General features: G+C 65.8%; 1 protein-coding gene across 1 annotated transcript in view; it reads right to left on the minus strand.

The window, feature by feature from the left end:
• Window positions 1-21,538, minus strand: part of PLEC (plectin) — a 78,708-nt gene that overhangs the window by 21,170 nt on the left and 36,000 nt on the right. Inside the window, exons 32-35 of the mRNA XM_054818517.1 lie at window positions 14,473-20,796; window positions 13,026-13,166; window positions 3,613-3,692; window positions 2,950-3,164 (exon numbers count right to left, since the gene is read on the minus strand). Coding sequence (XP_054674492.1) covers window positions 2,950-3,164; window positions 3,613-3,692; window positions 13,026-13,166; window positions 14,473-20,796 — 6,760 coding nt within the window. The remainder of the gene's footprint in view (window positions 1-2,949; window positions 3,165-3,612; window positions 3,693-13,025; window positions 13,167-14,472; window positions 20,797-21,538) is intronic.

A 21,538-nucleotide genomic window follows, 5' to 3' on the forward strand; every position in this document is an offset into this window, starting at 1 on the left:
TCGCGCCCGGCCCCACGCACCCCGGGCACTATGGACACGCACACGCACACGGACACGAACACGAACACGCACCAGAGCCGCCCCGGCCCCCCCCCCCCGCCCCGCCGGGCTGTCCCGGCACTCACCCCTCGGCGGAGCCGGGTGTCCATGGGGCCGGGGCCGGGCCGGGGGGCTCCGCCGCCCCCGCTACCGGAGCAGCCCGGCCCGGCCCGGCCCGTGCGGGGCGGCGGAGCGGAGCGGGGCTCGGCACCCGTTACCGCCGCCCGGGCATCGCCCGCCCCGGCCCCGCCGCCGCCTTTGTGCGCTGCGCCCCGGGGCGGTGCGGGGCGGGGGGGTGGGGGGAGGACGGGGGGACGGGGCGGCCCCGGGCAGCACCGGGCAGCACCGGGCGGGACCCTCGGGCACGGCTCGGCACGGCTCGGCTCAGCACTGCACCGGCACGGCTCGGCTCGGCAGGGCTGACCCCGCCGCACCCCCCGCGGTACAATACGGCCGCCCGCGTTAACCCCTTGCGCGCCGAACGGCGCCGTTACCGGGGAAACCCCCGGGGACTCGCAGCCATCCCGGGCAGGGGGAGGGGAGCGGCGCCGTTCCCACCGCCCGCCCCGCGCGGCGCTGCCCCGGGGGAGCCCCCGGGGTCCCCTCCGCACCTGCCCCGCACCGGCACCTGCCCCGCACCCGCAACCCGCACCGGCACCGGCACCGGCACCGGAGGTTGTGCCGGACCCGGAGCCGTGCACCCACGGCATCCCCTGCGTGCCTGCACCCCCAGCTCCACGGCAGCACAGCCCCACGGGGACACAGCCCCACAGTGGCACAGCCCTGTGACAGCACAGCCCCACGGGGACACAGCCCCATGGTGGTACGGCCCCACGGGGACACAGTCACATGGTGGCACACACAGCCCCACGGGGACACAGCTGCGCAGCGACACAGCCCCACAGTGGCATAACCCCTCCGAGGTGCACTGACCCCCCCCACCCCGGCTCCAGCCCCCCGGGTCACAGCACTGCCAGCCGGAGCTGCCGCAAGCACGGGGGGGCACAGCCCGGCCCCCAGCTGCTCCGTGGGTGCAGGGTGCCCTCGGCCGCAAAGCCGGGCTCGGCGGAGCTGGGCAGGGAGGGGACAGTTGGGTGGGCTGCAGAGACCCTCCTGCAAAGCCCACCACCCGCCTCAGCCCGAGCGCCGGGGCCCTGCAGGCCTGGAGCTCCGGGACCCCCTCCTGCCTCTGCCCTGGATGCAGGGGGGCTGGGGGGGGGCAAGGGGCTGCCAGAGGTGCCAGGTGGGGGGGGTCTGCTGCTGCCCGCGGTGCACATGGCGCGAGCCCCATCCTCAGCTGCCTGGACCCCGCTCCAGCACAGCGGCCCCGCAGCCGGCGAGAGGCCCTCCAGGGCGGGGGTCTTGCCCTGCACAAAGGAGCGGGTGCCCCTCGCCGGGCCCCGGGGAGCACAGGGGCCGCTGCAAGGAGCGTCGCGCTGCACTGATGGATGGGGCTCCCTTGGGCTCTCCTGAAAGCAGCGGGCGGAGGGGCCGGGGGCTTTGTCTGCTCGGCTGCCGGAGACGCTGCAGGGAATTAGCATATCCCGGGCTCTCCTGCGGCACCGCTTCGTCTTCCCCGCTCGGCTCTGGCGCCTTCCCGCTGCCAGCAGCGAGGAGCTCAGCACCCAGCGCTGGATGCGTGCGTGGGTGCCCTGCTGAGGCATGAGCTCCCCTGGGTGCTCTGGGCATCCCCAGCTGAGCTGGGCCAACCCGACGGTGCAGAGCTGGTGCTGCCGGTTGCCTCTGTGCTGGGGGAGATGCTGCCCCACTGAGCACCACAATGAGGGGCCGGCCGGGGGGGCTGCTGCCCCACCGCTCAGTCCAGCACCTCCAGCAGCGCAGCTCCCACCTTCCTCCCTGCTGCCCCACGGGGAGCACACATGAGCATTGGGACCCCCGGGCCCAGCCACCGCGCTGGCGAGGCACCCCAGGCACCCCACAGCACCCGGCCAGGACCCCGCGTGGCAGGGGCCGGGCAGGGGGCAACGAGCCGGCTCCTTCAGTTGAGCAACTCACTGCCTGCCGTCCCACACGCCTGCCGGGACTTGCCCGGCACGCTCCGCAGCCCCAGGTACCAGGCTGGGGGTGGCACGGGCGCCCCGGGCAGAGGGAGCCCAGCGCGAGGCACCAGGCGAGAGCGGTCGGCTGGAATCCGCAGCCTCAGATCCCGGGAGCCGGGTGGGTTTCTCCTCGGCCTCGGCTTTGTCTGCGCCGGGGCCGGGATGAATGGCCCTTTCAGTTTGTGCTGTCATGTGTGCGGAGGGAGCCCGTGTGCTGGCCAGGCCCCGAACAAAAGGAGCCGGCGAGGGACTGTTCGCAGGGCGGCGAGGAGGGGCCGGCCAGGGCAGCCCCCGCCATCGGTGCTCCCGCTGCTGCTCCACGCGGATGGGGTAGCGGGAGCCGGCAGCCTGTGCCGGCTGGAGGCTGGGGGAAGGACACGCTAGCGCTCTGCCGGCTCCAGGCACCTGGGGTCTGGATGGCAGCGACGCCCCTGCACATGCCCGGGCAGGGGGACACCCCTCGCATGGCTGCACACCCGTCGCCTGGGCAGGGGGACGTGGCTGCACACCCCTCACACGGCTACACACCCCGTGCACGGGGCAGCAGCGCCATGGGACATGGCTGATCCCAGAGCAGAAGCTGGCCCTGTGGCCAGCAGGACCCCGAGGCAGCAATGCCACGAGTGCCGGCAGGGCCACGGGTACAGCAGGCTCCGAGCCCACGGCAGCCGCTGGTGGTGTCAGTGGGGACGGGGGCACGGCTGGGCCATGGACTGGGGAGCAGGAACCGGGGACACGGGACCCTGCCTGGCCCACGGGTGTCACCGGCAGGTTTGCGGGGCCATGCCGAAGGGTGTCCCAGCTGGGCGGTGCCAGGCACCATCCTCCCTTTCGGGGACCAAGACCTCACCACCCTCAGTGGAGTCGTGGGCTGGGTCCTGCCTGGCTCTGAGCGGTTCTGCCGGCTGCCGCGTGCCCCGGGGCGAGCCTGTTACCTGCGGGGCAGGGCCGGGCTCCGTCAGGGCAGGCAGCCTCTTCTCCACGGCGTCCAGCCAGTGCCGCAGGGCCAGCAGCTGCTCGTGCACTTCCAGCCTCCGCTCCGTCCACTCATCTCGCTGCCATGCTCTGGGGAGAGAGCCGGGACACGCCGGGCTGCGGAGCTGCACAGCCACCGCCTCCCCTGCCCGGCACCGCGCTGAGCCCCGGCCTCTGCCACCTGCCCTGCCCCGGCCTCTGCCAAGGGGCGTCCCTGCCCGGGAGCCCCTCGGCTGCTCTGGCGTGGCAGAGGGGTGAAGCGGTGCCCGGGGCTGCCAGCACCTCTCTGCCACAGCACCCACCGCTCCCCCACGCTGCTCCGGGGCAAGCATGGCTCTATGGGACTGGGGACATGCAGACCCCAAGGTGACCCCACTGATGAGCACCCCGTGCACCCAGACCCCCGGGGCGGTGCAGGGTTCGCCCCAGCTCCCCTCGCCGTGGTGCAGATGCCCACGCACACACGTGCGGAGCCTGGCCCTGACCTGCCCCGACGAGGCGCCTCGGCTCACCCCACTGTGCCCGGTGCCGCCCGTACCTCTCCATCTCCTCCCCATCTGGCAATGACCCCTCCACGCTCATTCCGGAGAGACCGGTGTCATCGGCAGCACAGCGCTTCTGCAAGGAGAGCAGAGGGATGGGTGGGGAAAGGGTGTCGGGACCCGGCAGAGGGGACGCCGCTTTGCCAGCCCTCCGGCACACCAGCGCAGACGTCTTGGAGTGACGCTGTGTCCCCCCAGGGACTGCCCTCCCCACAGAGGGACAGCCCCCAGCCCATCCTCACCAGCCAGGGCAGAGCACCCTGGCTGGGACTCCTGACCTCCGTCCTCAGCTCCAGCCTTGCAGCCCTCGCCCGCCAGCCATCGCCGGTACCTGCGGGTTTTGGCTCTGCTCATCTCAGTCTTCTCTGCCAGGATGAGCACCGCTCAATGGGGTGATTCCTGCAGCGCTCCTGAATTTCCTGACCCTTTTTACCCGGGATTGCTCCCAGATCTCGCTTGCTGCCAGCTACACCTGCCGGCGCCTTCAGCTCGTTCTGGTCGCTGGTCCCCCATCCCCCACATCCGCCCCTCGCTGCAGAGCCCACGGTCCGGCACCTGGCTGAGCCGGAACCGAGCCATGGCAAACTGACCCACAGCACTTCCCAGCACGGCCGGGGGCTCTGCTGCTCGCCCCCCTCACACTTCACATCCCCACACCACCCCGTTTCCCAGCCCCACGCACAGGATCCGGCCCCTCGGCCCCGGCACAGCTGGTGCCTTTGCTGGGGGCAGGCAGCAGGGCTGGGGCAGGCAGGACGCGGGGGGAGGCGGGAGAGGATCATCCTGGTTTTGGGGCTTTTCCAGCATTAGGAGTTGAACCCGAATCAGCCTTGGGCACCCTGCACACCCTCGGAGCACCCTGGTCGGTGCAGCATGGAGCAATGGCATCTTGGACAAGGAGAAAAGGCACGGCGATGGGCAGCACCCCCGAACCACGGCAGCCAGCATCTCGGAGCAGCCTGCGCAGCCCATGGCACGAGGACGCGCGCAGACGGCATGTATGGCCCCCGGCAAGTTTCTGGGCACGTGTATTCGCGTGCAATGCACCAGCCCACTCCTGCACGTGCCGGGGCAAACAGCGGGCTGCATTAACGGAGCACTGCAGGGAGCACGGCGTGCCATGGCCTTTCACCACGGTTTGCCAGGTCCCTGCAGGTACGGTGGGAGCTGCCGCCCTCAGGTACCGGCAGCTGGGCTCAGCCCGCTCTGGGCACCCCGGGGAGGTCCAGCCATGGCCGAAGCCACCCCACGCAGGAGAAGCAGCCCCCGCCCTGAGCTGCACCCTTTCTCTACCTCTCCCTTCCCCAAAATGCACCGCAGGGTGCAGCCGGGCTCAGGGAGACACGGCGTGGTGGGCGCCTGCCCCTGCCTCCCCCCACCAGCTCCCACGGGGACGCAGCGTCTCCTGACAGAAATCTCCTTTCCTTCCGTGCCAGCACCAGCAGGGCCGGGCTGGCGCGGCCGTGGTGGTGGAGATAACGGTTATCAGCCCGACGAGCCCTTCCCTTGCTGCCGATCGCAGCGCCGTGGGGAGAGGCACCTGCCTGCGCTCTGCCAGCCCGGAACCGCTGTCTGCGGGACATGTCCCCAAGGTCACCTCCGGCTGCACCTCCCGCTGCAACCAGCTGCCCGAGCCGTTGGAAGGTGCCCAGGGCCCCGGCTGTGCCGCCGGCCGGCTCAGAGCCCGTGCACCTTGTGCAGAGCCTGCAGCCATGCCAGGCTCCGGTGCTGTGACCTCAGCTGCTTTGCTTTCACAAGCAGATGTCACGTGAAATCCAGCCCGGGAGCAATGCCTCTCTGCATGGCACGGAGACAGGGTGAGGATGAAGATGCCAGCAGCTGCTCCATGTCCCGGCAGAGAAGCCGGGTTTGCAGGTGGGATCGCACCGTGCCTGCACCCAAAGACTGAGCAAGATGCGCAATCTCCCATGCAGTCCTGGGAGCCCTGCAATTAACCTGTCATCAACCCTGCTGATGCGTTGCCAGATCACCATAATGAGGGGCAGCAGTCTGTGATGCTGCGCGTGCCGCTGGGAATCCCACGGAGGGAATGGGAAAGCGCACGGTGCCAGCGGCCGGAGCCCTGCAGAGGCTGGAGGAGGCCGGAGTGGGCGATGGATGCACGTGCGGCAGCGAGCAGCAGGGCCAGGGACGGGCTCCAGCCTGCGGCAAGGGGCCACATCCAGCACAGAGGGCTGCAGAAGGGTCCCTAGGGAGGAGGAGGAAGGGGACGTGCAGCCAGCTCCAAGGCTTTCGGAGCAGGGGAGCCTGGTGCTCAGGAGTGAGCGGACCCCTGGATCATTTTAGCCGGGGCGCAGTGAGGGCGGTTGCTGAGGTGTGGGAACGAGAGTGCGGGCGCTGCCAGAAAGGCTGCGGGAGCAGAGGGTGAAGCGTGGACACGGGTTATGGTGGTGCCACGAGGATGGTGACAAGAAATGTGAGAGTGAGATCTGAGCAAGGACAGGTCGACACGTCTCCAAGGTGTGCACAGGCTCTGCCTGCAAGGGGAAACAGCTGAGGACCGCGGGCTCGAGAAATGGGAGATAAAACTGATTTGATGCAGAAGTGACGCAGCGATGCTGCGCTGACCGGCACCGACAAGGTGCCAGTAACGGGGCCGCGTGGGAACGGCAGTGTGCCCAGAGCGTGGCAGAAAATGGGGCTGGACGGGGCTGGGAGTCGCTGGGAGAAGCGGTGACTGATGCAGCTGCTGAGGAAGGAGCAGCGGGCAGGGGTCTGGCCAGAAACCGTGCCAGAAGCAGCAGCAAATTGCCGAGCAAAGGGGAAGCGGAGCTGGGCTGGTGCCTGGTCCCTGCTCCTGCAGCTCGCCCAGGCTGGGCTTGGCTGTGCATGGAGAGGCTCCCGAGCTGCCGCGCTGCGCCCGTCTGCGCTGGTGTGGAGGTGGCAGCCTCAGAACCGCCCCACGGCCGCAGGGTTCGGGAGCCGGGCTGCAGTGCACCGTCACGGCTCCTCGCTGCGTGTAACCGAGCAATTTGCTTTATGTCGCCTGCAGCACCGCAGCTCCAGAGCCGCAGCGTTGGGCCCCAACAAACCTGCACCTCTGGGGCTCGTGCCAGTGGCACCTCCATGGGGACGGGACAGGACCCAGGCAGCAGGGGGGGATGCAGGGCGAATGGGGTGCAGGCAAAAGGCAAATTTGTCCTCAGGGCTGCGGAGCTGAGACCTGAACCAAAGCGCCTGCAGAAAGGGCTGCCTGGACGGGGAGGAGCCAGAAGGGATGAGCTCCCCAGGGATCCGGGGGCCAGACGCTGGGCGATGCTCACCAAGAAGGTCAAGAAGAGATGGGTGTCTGTTCACACCCCAAAAACTGAGTAAATACAGAAGAAGGACCATATTCCACCGTGTTGGAAAGGGACAGTGGCAGTCCCTCCTCGGCTGACGTGCCAGCAGGGCTCTGGCCCATCAGAGATGCTCCCAGGCACGTGCGCTCGCTGCAGACCCCGCGTGCATGGTGCTGTCCACTGCAATGGGGCCCTGCAGCCCCACGCACCCCGCAGCCGAGGCCGCTCACCCCTGCAGCCAGTGCCGGTGCCCCTCACCAGCTGGCCAAGCCACGGCTGCGTCTCAGCTCTGTCCTCCCCAGGGGCCAGGCGAGCATCCAGGGGACAGAGCGGGACGGTGCGGCCAGGGGCACCGAAGCATGTGGGGTTGTGGAAGCTCCGGTGCAGCCCTCCTGCCCTGTGCCGCTGGTCCCTGGCCCCATGTGCCCTCATCCCGGGGCAGGAGTGCAATGCCCGCAGCGCCAGCCCGGCTGCCAGAGCCCGAGCACAGGGAACCCACGGCGCTGGGGAGCTGTAGGATGCTGCCGCAGGCGGGCGGCAGATGACAGCACAGGGGGGCCTGACCACAGAGTCGGCGGTGGGAAACACTCCTCCAGCATCAGTGCCCAAATCCCAGCCCGGGCTGGCGGGGATGGAGCCCCGGCTACTGCTGCCAGCCTGTCACAGACCCGGCACGGCATCACGCCTGCACAGGCAGCACCGGCGTCCTGGGGACGTGCCGAGAGACACGAGGAGCAGCAAACCCCGAACCAGCGCAGGGGTGCCTGTGCACTGGGTGCTACATGTGCCTGCAATGGGAACAGCCCCGAGGGTCCCCGCCTGCCCCGGAGAGGTGGGGGTGGATCCAGAGCAGCCCCCAGCCCCGGCTGGGCTGCCGGACAGGCACAGCGGGCTGCGCCAGCTACGCCCTGGGACATGACAGCCGGAACAAACGGATTTGGAGCTGCCTGACAGCAGCGGCGCGGTGCCTCGGGAGGGAGGCACAGGTCCCTGCGCCGCACTGCCCGCGCAGCCCCACCGGCGGCTGCATGGCTCCGGGCACCCTGAGGCTGCTCGGCACCACCACCATCCCCACCACAGACAACCTGGCCCTGCGCCCGGCGGTGCCCCAGCCCGCAGAGCTGCCCGGTGCCTGGCAGGATGGGCGACGCGCTGGCTGCAGCCCTGCGGCAGGGTCCCGGGCAAGCAGCACCATCACCCTACTCACAGCCCCAGGACCTGCAGCAAGGAGAGGAGTGGATTCACCAGTCTGGGGGGGGGGATTCACCAGTCCAGCTGACGCCAGCCCCTCGCACAGACCATGCCGTGCCGCTCGACGGCACAGAGACGCAGGCGCGTTACGGCCAGGCAGCGCTGCCCTTGGCCGATGCACATCGGGGTTTCGCTGGGACTCGCCTGCAGCCACGTGGGCTCTGAGCCCCAGGGCAGCAGCACGGCCCGGGGGGGGGTCTCGGGGTCCCTGCCCGTGCAGAGGAAGTGGAGCTGGGCAGCTTATCTCCCCAAGGAACGGTTCAGCGATGACAAGGGGGGCGTGGGAGAGGCCGCTCTGGCTTTGTGGCCGCTGGGTAAGCTATACAGAGTTCCCAGAGCGGTGCGCCGTGGGCTGCAGCCAGCAGTGCCCGGGGCGGCGGGCATGCAGAGCTGGCAGTCGGTGTGTGCCAGCGAGGCCAAGCCGGCTGCCGCGGCCCCGCTTGGGATGGCAGCCACGGGCCCCATGCGCTCAGAGGTGGCTACCACGGCAGGATGGGGCGATACGGCTGATGGTGCCACCGTTCATGTGGTGACGGGTGAGCACCCGCATGTTCGGCATGTGAGAAACCATCCCTGCGGCAGGGCCGTGGCACACAGAGGGCCCGGACACGGCCCGGCTTGGCTGCGGCACACCTGGGAGTGCCAACGCGGCACACCCGCCCGGCGAGCGTCCTGAGGGTCCCACCAGCGCCATGCGTGAGCCAGTGACGGGCTGTTTGCAAACGGTGGCTCGGGGGGCGAGGAGCCCTTCAAGGGCTGACTGACAGCCACGACCGGCGCGACATTCAGCACTTCGCATGCCACCGCCCCGCGGTTTTATCGCTGCGTGACGGTTTAGCTCGGAGGGCCTGAAAGGGGTGAACTCTGCCCTGCGCGTCAGCGGGGCAAGCTAAGCTGCAGCGCATTAAAAACAGGAATATAATAGAGTTATCCATCATAATTAGCCTGGCCCAATTACACGCTCGCTCGGCCGCTCCCAGTGCGCGGTGCGGCTCCACGGCGGCTGATGCTCCTCACGGCCAAGCTGCTGCTCCCCCTCGCCTGGCTGCTGGCCCCGTCGCTCCCTCATGGCTGTGCCAAGGCCGGCAGAGCGGCAGACACCGGCCCTCTCCACGGCATTGACCAGGAGGGAGCGGCAGGATGGGGCACCCCACCAGCCACTGCTGCAGCTCTGCCCCGGACCCGCTGCTTGCCCACCACCCCGGCGCGGCAGGGCCGGAGCTGCCAGCCCACTGCCAGCTCGTGGGGCTCAGCCAAATCCTGCCCCACAGACCCCAGCTCCACCGCCCCGGTACGGCAGCATGGGGAGCAGGGGGCTGTTTCCCCGACACGGCACATTTCTCCTCCCTGAGCCCTCGGTAGCACCGTGCCGCATGATTCGGTGTGACAGCTTTGGGGACCAGCTGGAGGCTGAGCCACTGCCGGCCCTGGGGCAGGTCCCCAGCCGTACCGTTTGCCATGGCATTGCCTGTGCCCGGCCCAGCCAATGCCGAGCCCTGCCACGTGCCGCTTGTCAGCTCCGTGCCGGCACCACCAGTGCCCGTGGGAAGCCAGGCGGCCCTGGGGTGGACGCTGCCCACGGGAAGGAGCTTTGGGAGGGACGGGAGGGACCTGGGGGAGCAGGAGGGTGACGTGGAGCAGCACGAGACGTGGGCTGGCACGGCTCTGCGGATGAGGGATGCTGGGCCAGTGGGAACACAGGGCCTTCCCCACGCACCCCACGGCCGGCCCCACGGCACCGGGCTGCAGGCAGCTCTGTGTGCCCGGCAGGCGCTGGGTGTCCCTCCCCACCTCACCCCACACACAGCGGGGTCTCACCGCCCCGGCTCGCCCATCGCCCCGGCTCGCCCATCGCCCTGACAGGTGGAGCAGCTCCTGCCCGGTGCCAGCCCGGCTCACCCCAGCATCCACCACACCGGCGAGGCTCTCCGTGCCAACACGGGCACAGGGCCGAGGGGCGTGCAGGGAAGGGGGTCCCCTCCAGCAAATGGGCGCTGGGCCCAGGGGGTTGCTCGGGAGCCGGGAGGGGAGCCGGACCCCAGGGATGTCACGGGGAGGTGGAGGGGGGGGTCTCACCCATGGAGCGGGGCTGGGTCAGGGGGTTTAGCCCTGGACGCAGAGGGGTCTCGGTGGTCTCATGGGGTTTGTGAGAGGTGTCTGGCCCTGAGGGGGGATCAGGGAGGTGGGGGGAGGATGGAATATCTGAGGGGGCAGTGAGGTGGAGCGCGGCCCCGGGCTGCCCATGCCATCCCCAGGGATGCAGCAGTCCTCGCTGCCCCCGCCGGGACCCCTCCTGAGCCCCCCAATGGGCACAGCAGCCCGTGAGCACCCGCAGCACGGGGGCTGCTCCCCCCACCCCTGCTGCGTCCAACGGCCGCGTCCCGGTGCAGCCCACAGGCAGGCGGGCAGGGAGCGACGCTGCTGCTAATTGCAGACGCACAATGCAATTAACTTGCTCCCAAGCCACTGCCATCTGTCCGGGCCAGCCTGGGCCCTCCACCCGGGTCCTGCCACAGGGGCCTCCACGCTCGGCTGCTCCCGGCACCGTCCCGCTGCACGTTGCACGGCCCCACGAGGTCCCGCGCGGCTCCGGTGCTCCCGGTGCAGCGCCTGGTGGGAGGCACTGCTGCGGGACAAGCTTCCCGGCTCGGGGAGACCCAACCCGGACAGAGCAGTGGCACATGGCTCGCAGGGCTGGAAAGACTCCTCGAGCCATCCGTGCCAGTGCCGGGGAACCTCCTGAGCGGGTGTCTGCGCTGGCGTCTCCCAGGTTCGGCCATGCTGCTCCGTATGCACCCCGCTGTCCCGCCACCGGCTGGCTGCCCGGCCAGCCCCCTTATCTACCCCAGCCCCTCGTCCTCATGGCTGACCAGGGCTCCCTGACCGCGGCCATCCCAGCCCCGACGGCTCCTGCACTGCCAGGCTAAGAGACCGCGCGTGGCACAGCCTGCCCACTCCGGGTGGCAGCGCAGGGACGCGCGGCACAAAGCTCAAGGCACCGGCGTGCCAGCCCTGGCCCGGCCCCGCACACATTGGCACAGGGTACGAGCGTCTTGGGGGACAGCGGGCACTGCCCCCCGCAGAGTCCCACCGCTGGAGGGACGGATCTGTCCCCGTGTGAAGGACGCACCGCGGAAGCCTCCACACCACCAGCCATGCCCGCTCACTGCTGCTGCCCTTTGCCAAAACCAGGGACCGCTGGCACGGGGCTGCAGCCTCCCGGGGCGGGAGAGACCCCGGCACCACTGCACCGGCACTCACCATAGCAAACCCCAGGGCCAGGAGCGCCGCCAGCCCAGGGCCTGGGAGCAGCTCTGGGGACACCCCCGCAGCCCTGCTCCGTGCCCGGTGCCGTGGGGATGCCCGGGCACGGCTGTGCACGAGCCTGGCACAGCACCACAGCACTGGCGCTGGGAGCTGGTCAGCCCTCCGGTGCCCCAGCACGCTCTACCACAACCTGCGGCAGCACATAATACCCCGGACGGCACGGCGCGAAGGCGTGGGGGGCGACCGGGAGCCCCCAGCCTGCACCCGCAGCGGTGAGGCCAGGGCACGGCCGCCCTCGGGGAGCAGCGAGGGCGAACAGACCACGCGGAGCTGCCGGCTGGTTTCATAGGATCTCTTTTACTGACCTCGCTGGGGAGAGCCATGGGTCCATACTGCATGTTTTACAAACACTTCACGGTATATACAAGTCAGGTTTTAGTGTTTTGCCCCCAAAAAGAGATGCTTTTGGATTATCGATCAGCCCCAGCTGCCCTGATGAGAAATGATTGGGTAATCAGGGGAGCGCAGGGCCCCGAGGGAGCGGGAGCCCCGGCTCAGGCAGGGCTATGGTATAGTCGCCCACATTAACATGTCATGCAAAAGCAAAACTGGATAATGAGAATAATAATAACAACGAATGCTGAGGAATAAGATGGCTCAATTTACACGTGGCAAATGAGAGCAGGCGGGAAGGAGGAGAGATGCTGTGGCGATCCGCGGGTGAGCCGTGGCACCGTGCCGTCCCTGGGGAGGAGGGGGTGCACCTCGGGCACGCTGGCACGGGGCGAGGGGAGGGCCAAGCGACCGCGTGGGTGCCTCTCGGGGGACTACGGCCCCGTGGGGGGGGCCAAGCATGGGGGCTACGGCCCCAACAGCCCGAGCCAGTGCGGCCCTGCTGCCGCGTCACTTATTGCTTCAGCCCCTGCCCAGGGCCCGGTGGAGCGTGGTGGGGGAACGGGGGCTGCGTGCTGCCAGGGGGCAAGGGCAGCGGGGAGGGCCAGGGCACCCGCTGCTGGCCGGGGGGCTCCGGTGCCAGGGGGCAGCCCCCACGCCACGGCAGCGCGGCCCCCGGTCTCTGCCTGGGGACTCAGGCAAGTGCAAAGGGAGGGGAGCACGTCCCAGTGTCCTCAAGTGCGGTCCCACTCGCCCCGGGACGAGGGCACGGGCTCCGTGGCAGCGGTGAGGGGAGGTGGGATGGACATCCAGCAACACTAAAACAAAGCGAACAGAAAAGATGGGATGAGAGAGGGAGACTGGTCCATGAGATGAAGCCATCGAGCCCAGCCGGCAGTGCCCCGCGCCCGCCCCGCGTCGGCCTGTTCGTCCCGGCGCTGCCTCCGCGAGCGACACCTCCCGTGGCCAGAGCAGCGGGGCGCAGCTCTGCTCCGGCACAACCATGGCTGGGAAGCCTTCACCGCGGGCGACTGTACCCCAAACTGTACTTGGAGGAAAACGTTACCCCCCCGGACACCTCGGCGTCACCGCCCCGAGAACGCAGCACCCAGCTAAAGCCCCGGCACCAGCCCAGCGAGCGCGGGACGGCGGGGAACCCCGGCTCCAAAGAGAGAGACTGGAAAGGTTGGCGTTACCTGCGCCGGCGAGCACGGGCGAGGAGCTGCTGCGTCCCGGGCTCCCCTCGAGCCCATCCACGACTTGCTGACGTCAGAAACCCAGCTAAGGAACTCGCCCAGTGGCAAGGGGACTTCTTTGGTGGGACTGGAAAAAGACGTCTGCCAGAGAGAGAGCGCGTTATTGCGGGTGAAGGGAAGGAGAGGAAAACCAAGAGGAAAGGAATTACCACAAAGAAGAAAAGAGGAGTCCGGTTTTACAGAGATCCACCTTTTTTCTAACAAGAGAGCACGCCGGGCTGCTGCAGCGTCCCACGACCCACCCTGTGCACGAGGGTCCTGCGGCCTCCGCGCCCCTCAAGAGGGTCTGGAGAACCCCCGTGGCGAGGGGGGGCGCGCGGCCGGGCAGCGGCTGGGGTCTGGGTGCAGGAACCGCGCGCGGAGCCGGGCTGGCTTTAGCAGCGCAGGCTCTGCCGAGCTCGGGCGCAGGCTCTGGCGGACGCCTGTCAATTCATTAAGCCACGTCAGTGTTAAGAAATCGACCTTGTGCGGAGCACTTCCCAGATACACGCAGAGACAGACAGACAGACAGACAGACGGGCAGGCAGCAGCAGGCACGGCCGCCGGCTAGCGGCGACACGAGCCGCGCGGGCGGGGAGAGCCAAGCGCGGTGGGTGCGTCCCAGCGGGCGGGTGGGCTGGCGGAGGCGGCGGCGGACACGCAGCGAAGCCCCTCGGTGGGAGAAGCGGCAGAGCGGAGGCAGGTCCCTCCGCACGGCGCGGAAGCACCAGGCAGCGCCAGCGTGCACTTACGGTCGGGGCACCGGCTCCGCGGCGCAGTAGCAGGGACGTGCCGGGAGGCCAACCCAGGGAGCCGGGGCAGCTCGGGAGCCGGGGCGCAGAGCCCCCTCCTCTCCTCGCCACGCCGAGGGCAGGTGGAAGGGGTCCAGGCAGCAGCTCCGGGGCCGGCACGGAGGGTCTGGCTGTCCGGCAGGGAGCCCGCGACGTCCTCCTCGGTCCTGCCGGCACGGCCGGCTGCGGTGCACCGCGGGGACACAGGGTCGTCTCCTCCTTCGGGGCGTGGGGGATGAAGCCGGCAGGGTTAATTACAAAAGAGTCACTAAGTGGTTAGATCAAAAAACACGGAACTGTTTTCCGGCTCTGCCTTGGGGTGTCCAAGCGGGACGGGCTCTGCAGAGGGCAGGAACGGCAGCAGGGTCCCGGGGCGGCAGATCTGGGAGGGTAGTGTGTTTTCTCTCTCATCTCTTAATATACAAATACTGTCAGAACAATCGTATATATTAATATATTAGTCTAGTCTTTTTGGTTAAACTTTAGGCACTGCTTTGGAAGAAGAATGGAGTTTAAAAATTAAAAAAAAAAAATACTAGTGATTAGAGAGCAGCGTTGCCACATGCGGAGCAGGCGAGGCGGCGGGTTCCTCGGGCGGGGGCCAGCGGGTCTCAGGCCACACGGAGCGGGGTCCCGGGCAGCCCCGGCCGCTCCCCACTCGCCTCCTGCCCGCAGCTCCGGCTCGGGAGGGACAAGGCGAGGGCAGCCGCCTCCTCGGCGCTGCAGGGACCCGTGGCGTATCTGCGCCCAAAGCTCGAGGAAGAGTAGGAGGAGGAAGAGAAGGTCATGGAGAAGCCAGAGCCGGTGGCATCGAAGCTCCCTCGCCTGGAGCCCGACCGGGAGCCGGTCCGAGAGCCCGACCGCGAGCCAGAGGTGGATCCAGCGCTGCTGACATTGTAGGGGCTGTAGTAGCCCTTGCTGGACTGGGAGGAGGCCTCCAGCAGCCGCAGGCCAGTCCCATCCTCGATCATGCTCCGGTCCATAGCGTCCTTGTAGGAGATCTTGAGCTTGGTTTTGGGGCAGGTGAGGTACTTGGAGTAGGTGTTGACGTCACGCAGCTTCTGGGCGGTGCGCGTGTCGATGGTGCCCTTCTGCAGTGCCTCGTCCAAGGAGACGCGGCCCTCAACGTCGGGCTCGATCAGGCCCCCCGTCAGGTACTGCACCTCCAGGAAGCGCTGCCCAGCCTCGTAGTACAGCCAGCCCTTCTTCAGGGCCTGGGCCGCCGACATCTTCGTCTTGGTCCGTGGGTCCTCAAAGCCATAGAAGGCCTTCTGCGCCAGGTTGATGCGGTCCACCATGATTTTGTCGACCAGGCCCTTGTTCACGGCGTCGGCGACGGAGCACTTATCCCCGGTGTTGGGGTCAATGATGCCGCCGGTGCAGGCCTGGGCTTCCAGCAGCCTCTGCCCCGTGATGTTATCCACGAGGTTGCGGTGCATGGCCTCCGTGATGGACACCTTCTCCAAAGTGTCCGTATCTAGGATGCCCGCCACCGGCCCGGTCTCCTCGGTTGGGTCACTCCACATGGATATCTGCGTGCGGGTGGGGGCCGGACTGACCGTGTAGGAGGAGGATGATCCCACGGAGGACGAGCGCGACCGGAAGCCGCTCATGTTGCCGGAAAGCATGTCTGCAAACTCGGTGATGGAGAGGGTGCCTGAGCGGTACTGGTCCAGGGCCGACTGGTCAATCAGGCCCTTGCTGATGGCATCATCGATATCGTACTGGCGGCCTGAGCGCCTGTCGATGATCATTGACTTCACCACGCCATCAGAGGAGGAGGTGGTGATCTCCTCCCACTCGCACTCCTGCTCCGACAGCTCCAGGTAGGTCTGGTGGTCGATGAGGCCCTTGCGATAGGCTTCGTACACAGACATCTCCTTGCCTGTCTCCGGGTCGACGATCACCACCCTGCGCTTGCGGACGGAGGACTTGGAGGAGGTCTTCCTCTCCCGCTTCTTCTCCTTCAGGGGCAGGAGGCAGAGGCCAGTCTCTGGGTCAGTGATGCACCGCTCCATGAGCTGCAGGTAGGTGAGGTTCTCCTCTGTGTTGGGGTCGAAGAAGCCCTTGGTGTCATCGCTGGGATCCAGCAAGATCTCATTCATCTCCTCATCGAAGAGGCCCCTCTTGTAGGCAATCTCCACAGGGAGGCGGTGGCTCTCCTCGGGATCAATTATGCCTCCCGTTGCAATCTGGGCCTCCAGCAAGCGGATGCCATGGTCCTTCAGGATCAGACCCTTCTTCATGGCCTGGAAGAGGGAGATGAGCTTGCCGGAGTAGGGATCCCGGTAGCCTGTGACCGCCCTCTCAGCAGAGAGCAGCTTGTCCTTGAACTCGGGGCCCACGATGCCCATCCGCACAGCTTCCTCCACTGTCAGCTTGAGGCCCTTGATGGGGTCAATCACATACCCCGTGGCTGCCTGTGCTTCCAGGAGCTCAAACGCGGTGCCTGGCCTGATGATACCCTTCTTCATGGCCTGGTACACGGACAGCCGCTCCTTCGTGGAGTCCACAAAGACACCAGCAATGCAGCTGGTGCCCTCCAGGAACTTCTTCAGGTTCTTAGAGACCTCCTCAACGGAGGTGAGGCCTTCCTGGAGGCGCTGGGCAGTGGCCTCATCCATCACCTGCGAACGGACCAGCTCCTCCACGGTGATCTGCTTCCGCAGCCCCCGGAAGGTGAGCTTCCTCGTGTCGCAGAGCGGGAGCAGGAGGAGCCCACTGTTCTCATCCTTCCGGCAGCGCTTCAGGAGCTGTGTGTAGCTGAGCTTCTCCTCCGTGGATGGGTCCACATAGCTTCGCACCTCGCTGGGCTCGGACAGCATGTCGTATGTGTCCTTGTTGATGAAGCCCCGCTGGTAGGCCACCTCCAGGGGAAGATGGAAGCCCAGGTGCGGGTCGATGATGCCACCGGTGGCTATCTGGGCATCCAGGAGTTTGAGGGCCTCTTCGCTGGGAATGAGGTCTTTCTTCATGGCCTGGAAGATGGAAATCTTCTGTTCGCTGTATGGGTCTCTGTAACCGGTCACGGCCCTCTCTGCAGACAGGAGCCGGTCATGGATTTCAGGCCCCACTACGCCCTTCCTGACCGCTTCATCAACGGTCAGCATCTCGTTCTTTGTGGGGTCGATCATGAAACCGGTGGCAGCCTGGGCCTCCAGGAGGGAGCGGGCCACTTCGGAGTTGATCAGTCCCTTCTTCAGCGCCTGGTAGATACTGAGCTTCTGTTTGGAAGAGGGGATGTAGATGCCAGCCACACAGCCCGACCCATAGAGGTACTTCCACACAGTCTCCACGTCCAGAAGCTCCCGGAAAGTTTTGGAGCCCTGCTTCAGCAGGTTGTAGATGTCTAGAGAGATGATCTTGGCCTCGTAGAGGTCCTCGGCCGTGATGCGGCGCCGGACATAGTCATAGGACGTGAGATTCTGCTGCCGGATGATCTCAGTCTTCTCGATGATCTCAATGATGATGATGATCATGCGCTCCTTGGACACACGGCCTGACTGGAACTCCTCCATGAGCTGCTTCCGCTGCTCCTCAGGCAGCAGGTCTGAGTGCATGATTTCCCACAGTGACATGGAGGAGCCTGCCCTGCTGCCCACGGGGATGTCCACCTGTGTCTCCTCAAACACCTTCCGTGTCTCTGCCTCTGTGTACACCTTGGTGGTCTCCACCACTGTAGGCTTCTCAGGCTCCCGCAAGGGCAGCAGATACAGGCCCGTCTCAGGATCCTCAATGCACTTCTCCTTCAGCTGCAGGTAGGTGAGGTTCTCGTGGGTGTTGGGGTCAAAGAAGCCCTTGGTGTCATCGGTGGGGTCGGAGAGGGTTCGGTTCATTTCCTCATCGAAGTAGCCGCGCTTGTAGGCCACCTCCACGGGGAGGCGGTGGCTGTGCACGGGGTCGATGATGCCACCAGTGGCGATCTGGGCCTCGAGCAGGCGGATGCCATGTTCCTTGACGATGAGTCCTTTCTTCATGGCCTGGAAGAGGGAGATGGTGTTGCCCGAGTAGGGGTCCTTGTACCCAGTGACAGCCTTCTCGGCGGACAGCAGCTTCTCATGCAATTCAGGCCCAACGACACCAGCCTTCACGGCCTCGTTGACATACAGTTTCCGGTTCTTCACGGGGTCAATCAAGAACCCGGTCGCTGCCTGGGCCTCCAGGAGGACCACAGCAGTGCTGGGCCTCAGCAGTTTCCTCTTCATGGCCTCGTAGATGTTCAGCTTCTCCTTGGTCGCCTCCACATAGACACCAGCAATGCAGTCACTGCCATGCAGGAATCTCCTCACCGCATCTGTTTCAGAGAGGTCCTTCACCGATTTCTTGCCTTCCTTCAGCTGCTCGTACTGGGCTTTGCTGATGATGCGGGATTCCACCAGCTCACTGGCAGGTACGGGTGCCCGGAGACCGCTGAACGTCAGCTTCTCCTGCTTTTTGGTCTCCGCCTCCTCGATGATGGTGATCACAATCTTGATGATCTTCTCGATGGTCACCTTGCCGGTCTTGTACTGTCGGAGGAGCTCCCGCCTGTGCTCCTCGGTGAAGTACTCGGAGTGGATCAGCTCCCAGATGGTCATTGTCTGGCCCTTCATGCTGCCCACTGGGACCTCTACGGTTGCCTTGTCAAAGCACTCCTTCGCCTGGCTGTCTGTGTAGACCTCCTCCTGCTGCGACTGGATGGCTTTGTCTGACAGGGGCAGCAGGCAGAAGCCAGTCTGCTTGTCATGGTGGCAGTTCTTCTGCAGCTGGGCATAGGTGAGGTGCTCTTGGGTGTTGGGACAATAGAAAGCCTTGGCGTCATCTCGGAACTCGGACAGAGCCTCGTTTATCTCTGGGTCAAAGTAGCCCCGTTTGTAGGCGACCTCGAGTGGGAGCCGGTGGCTGTTCACAGGATCGATGATGCCTCCAGTGGCGAGCTGGACGTCCAGCAGACGGACCCCAGTGTCGCTGGGGATGAGGCCCTTCTTGAGCGCTTGGAAGAGGGAAACTGTCTGGCCCGTATAGGGATCCTTGTAGCCAGTCACCGCCTTCTCTGCGGACAGCAGCTTCTCGTGAAACTCCGGCCCCACCACCTCGGCCTTCACCGCCTCATCAACGGAGAACAGCTTGTTCCTCACAGGGTCGATGATGTAGCCGGTGGCAGCCTGTGCTTCCAGCAGGGACAGGGCAATCGCTGGCTTCAGCAGGTTTCTCTTCAGGGCCTCATAGAAGGTGAGCTTCTGGCCAGTTGACTCCACTAGGACACCAGCAATGGCATCTGTGCCCTTCAGGTACTGCCGCACAGACTCCATCTCCGCCACATCCTTCACAGACTTCTTGCCCTGGTGCAGCTGGTTGTAGAGGTCCTTGTTGATGATTTTGCTTTCCAGCAGCTCAGCGGCAGGCACAGGGGCCCGGAGGCCCTCAAAGCACATCTGGCTCTTTTTCTCACTTTCCTCCACAACCGTGATGATGATCTTAATGATCTTCTCCACTGTGATCTTGCCAGTCCTGTACTGCTGGATCAGGTCCCGCCTTTGGTCCTCAGTGAAGTATTCGGAGTTGATGATCTCCCAGATGGTCACCGTCTTCCCTTGGAACTTGCCAAACGGTGCCGTCACCGTGGCCTTCTTAAAGACATCCTTAGCTTCTTTGTCGGTGTAGACCAGCTCTCTTGCCTTGGCTGCTTGGTCAGTGAGTGGCAGGAGGCATAGCCCCGTGTCTGGGTCAGTCACACACCGCTCCATGAGCTGCAGGTAGGTGAGGTTCTCCTGTGTGTTGGGGTCAAAGAAGCCCTTGGTGTCATCGGTGGGGTCAGAGAGGACCTGGTTCATCTCCTCATCGAAGTAGCCCCGCTTGTAGGCAGCTTCTACAGGCAGACGGTGGCTGTGCACGGGGTCGATGATGCCGCCAGTGGCGATCTGGGCCTCGAGCAGGCGGATGCCATGCTCCTTGACAATGAGATCCTTTGTCATGGCCTGGAAGAGGGAGATCTTGTCGCCTGTGTACGGATCCTTGTAGCCGGTTACCGCCCGTTCAGCAGACAGCATCTTGTTGTGCAGTTCTGGCCCAATCACGCCCTCTCTCACTGCCTCGTTCACCGAGAGCCTCACGTTTCGCACAGGGTCAATTATAAAGCCAGAGGCAGCCTGCGCTTCCAGGAGGACCAGCGCGGTGCCTGGGCTGAGCAGCTGCTTCTTCATGGCTTCATAGATGCTCATCTTTTGATTAGTGGGCTTGATTAACAAACCGGCAATGCTGCTCTTGCCCTGCAGGTACTTCTTGATATCTTCCCTTTGCGAGAGCTCACCAACACTCACAACACCCTTCACCAACTTGTCTAAGCTCTCCTTGCTCAAAATGCCAGCATCAGCCAGCTTCTCTGCAGACACCTTCTGACGGATGCCGTCAAACGCAAACTCCGGCTCCCCGTTCTGCGCTAAGCCATCCACCGCATCTCTGCCATTGGGCACAGCTTTGACATCCAGCAGCTGCGTTGTCATAACCGCGGCCTCCTCAGACAGGTCATCCGTCTGGATCATGATCTCTCGTGTCTGGGCCAGGGCAACCTTGTACTCTTCCTGCATCTGCTCGAGCCTCTCCCTGAGCTTCTTGTTCTCCTCTTCCAGGAGTTTCTCCTGCTGCTGTCGCTGTCTCTCCAGCTGCTGCAGCTCCTCCTGCTTGTGTCGGACGTTTTCCTCTGCTTCTTTCTGATGCTTCTTGGCTTCATCCAGCATGGCTTTCAACTGCTGCTTCTCCTGCTCCATCTCCTTCTGCTGCCGCTCCTGCTCTGCCTTCAGGTTCTGGGCTTTGTCCACCTCATCTTTGAAGAGCTTCTCTAGTTTCGTTTTCTCCTCCTCGATGAACTTCTCCTTCTGCAGCAGGGCATCCTTCTCCGTCAGGAAGGTCTGCTGGAGGAGCTGCGTCTCCTGGCGGAGCTGCGCCTGCTGGGCCACCTGCATCTAGGGTGGGAGAGAGGACAGCGCAGTCAGATGGCACTGTCTGCCCAGGAGGGCAGCACTGGAGGGGCAGCGGGGGCAGGCTGGGGCGGGGGAACAGGCAGCAGGGGTGGCACCGGGTTGTTAGGGGCGCAGAGACACCCAACCACTCTGCTATGTAGGTTAAGAGTTAAGGCAGCAGAGCTGGGGTTAGGGAGCCACAGCAAACAACACAAGGGTGGAACGAGCAGGGAAAAAGACATGAGCTCTTCTGTGGAGGTCAGGGACTCCCCACCCGGTAGCAAGGCTGGGAGCTGAGGATGGCTCCTGTCTACAGAAAGGAATGAGGCAGGACACTCCACGGGGCCAAAAAGCCAGCACAGGGGGTGGTGATCACCCCTCCATGGCAGAAGCTGCTGGCAGCAGAAGAGGGTGGGGGGTGGGAGGTCCTTCTCCAACACCTCCCTGCTGGGTTTGCCTCTCTGCACCTGATTCTGGCTCTGTGCACGCCCTTGACTCGCATGTGGGGGTCCTGCCCCACAAGCAGCTGCTCACCGTGACCCCTGGCAGGGGGGACAGATGCTGGGGCGGGAGGCTTGGTGACGCCTCTGCCTTCTGGACGGTGCCAGCAGCCAGCCCCATGCCCATGCCCGCCAGGTGCGGGCTGCAGCAATGGTCCTTGGGGAATGGACAGCGTGGCTCCCAGAGCCTGGCCAGCCACCCGCACGCCTGCTGTCCTGGGACACGGCGCGGGGCGGCTGGGGAG

The sequence above is a fragment of the Grus americana genome, chromosome 2 (genome assembly GCF_028858705.1).
Source record: "Grus americana isolate bGruAme1 chromosome 2, bGruAme1.mat, whole genome shotgun sequence".
Classification (NCBI taxonomy): domain Eukaryota; kingdom Metazoa; phylum Chordata; class Aves; order Gruiformes; family Gruidae; genus Grus; species Grus americana.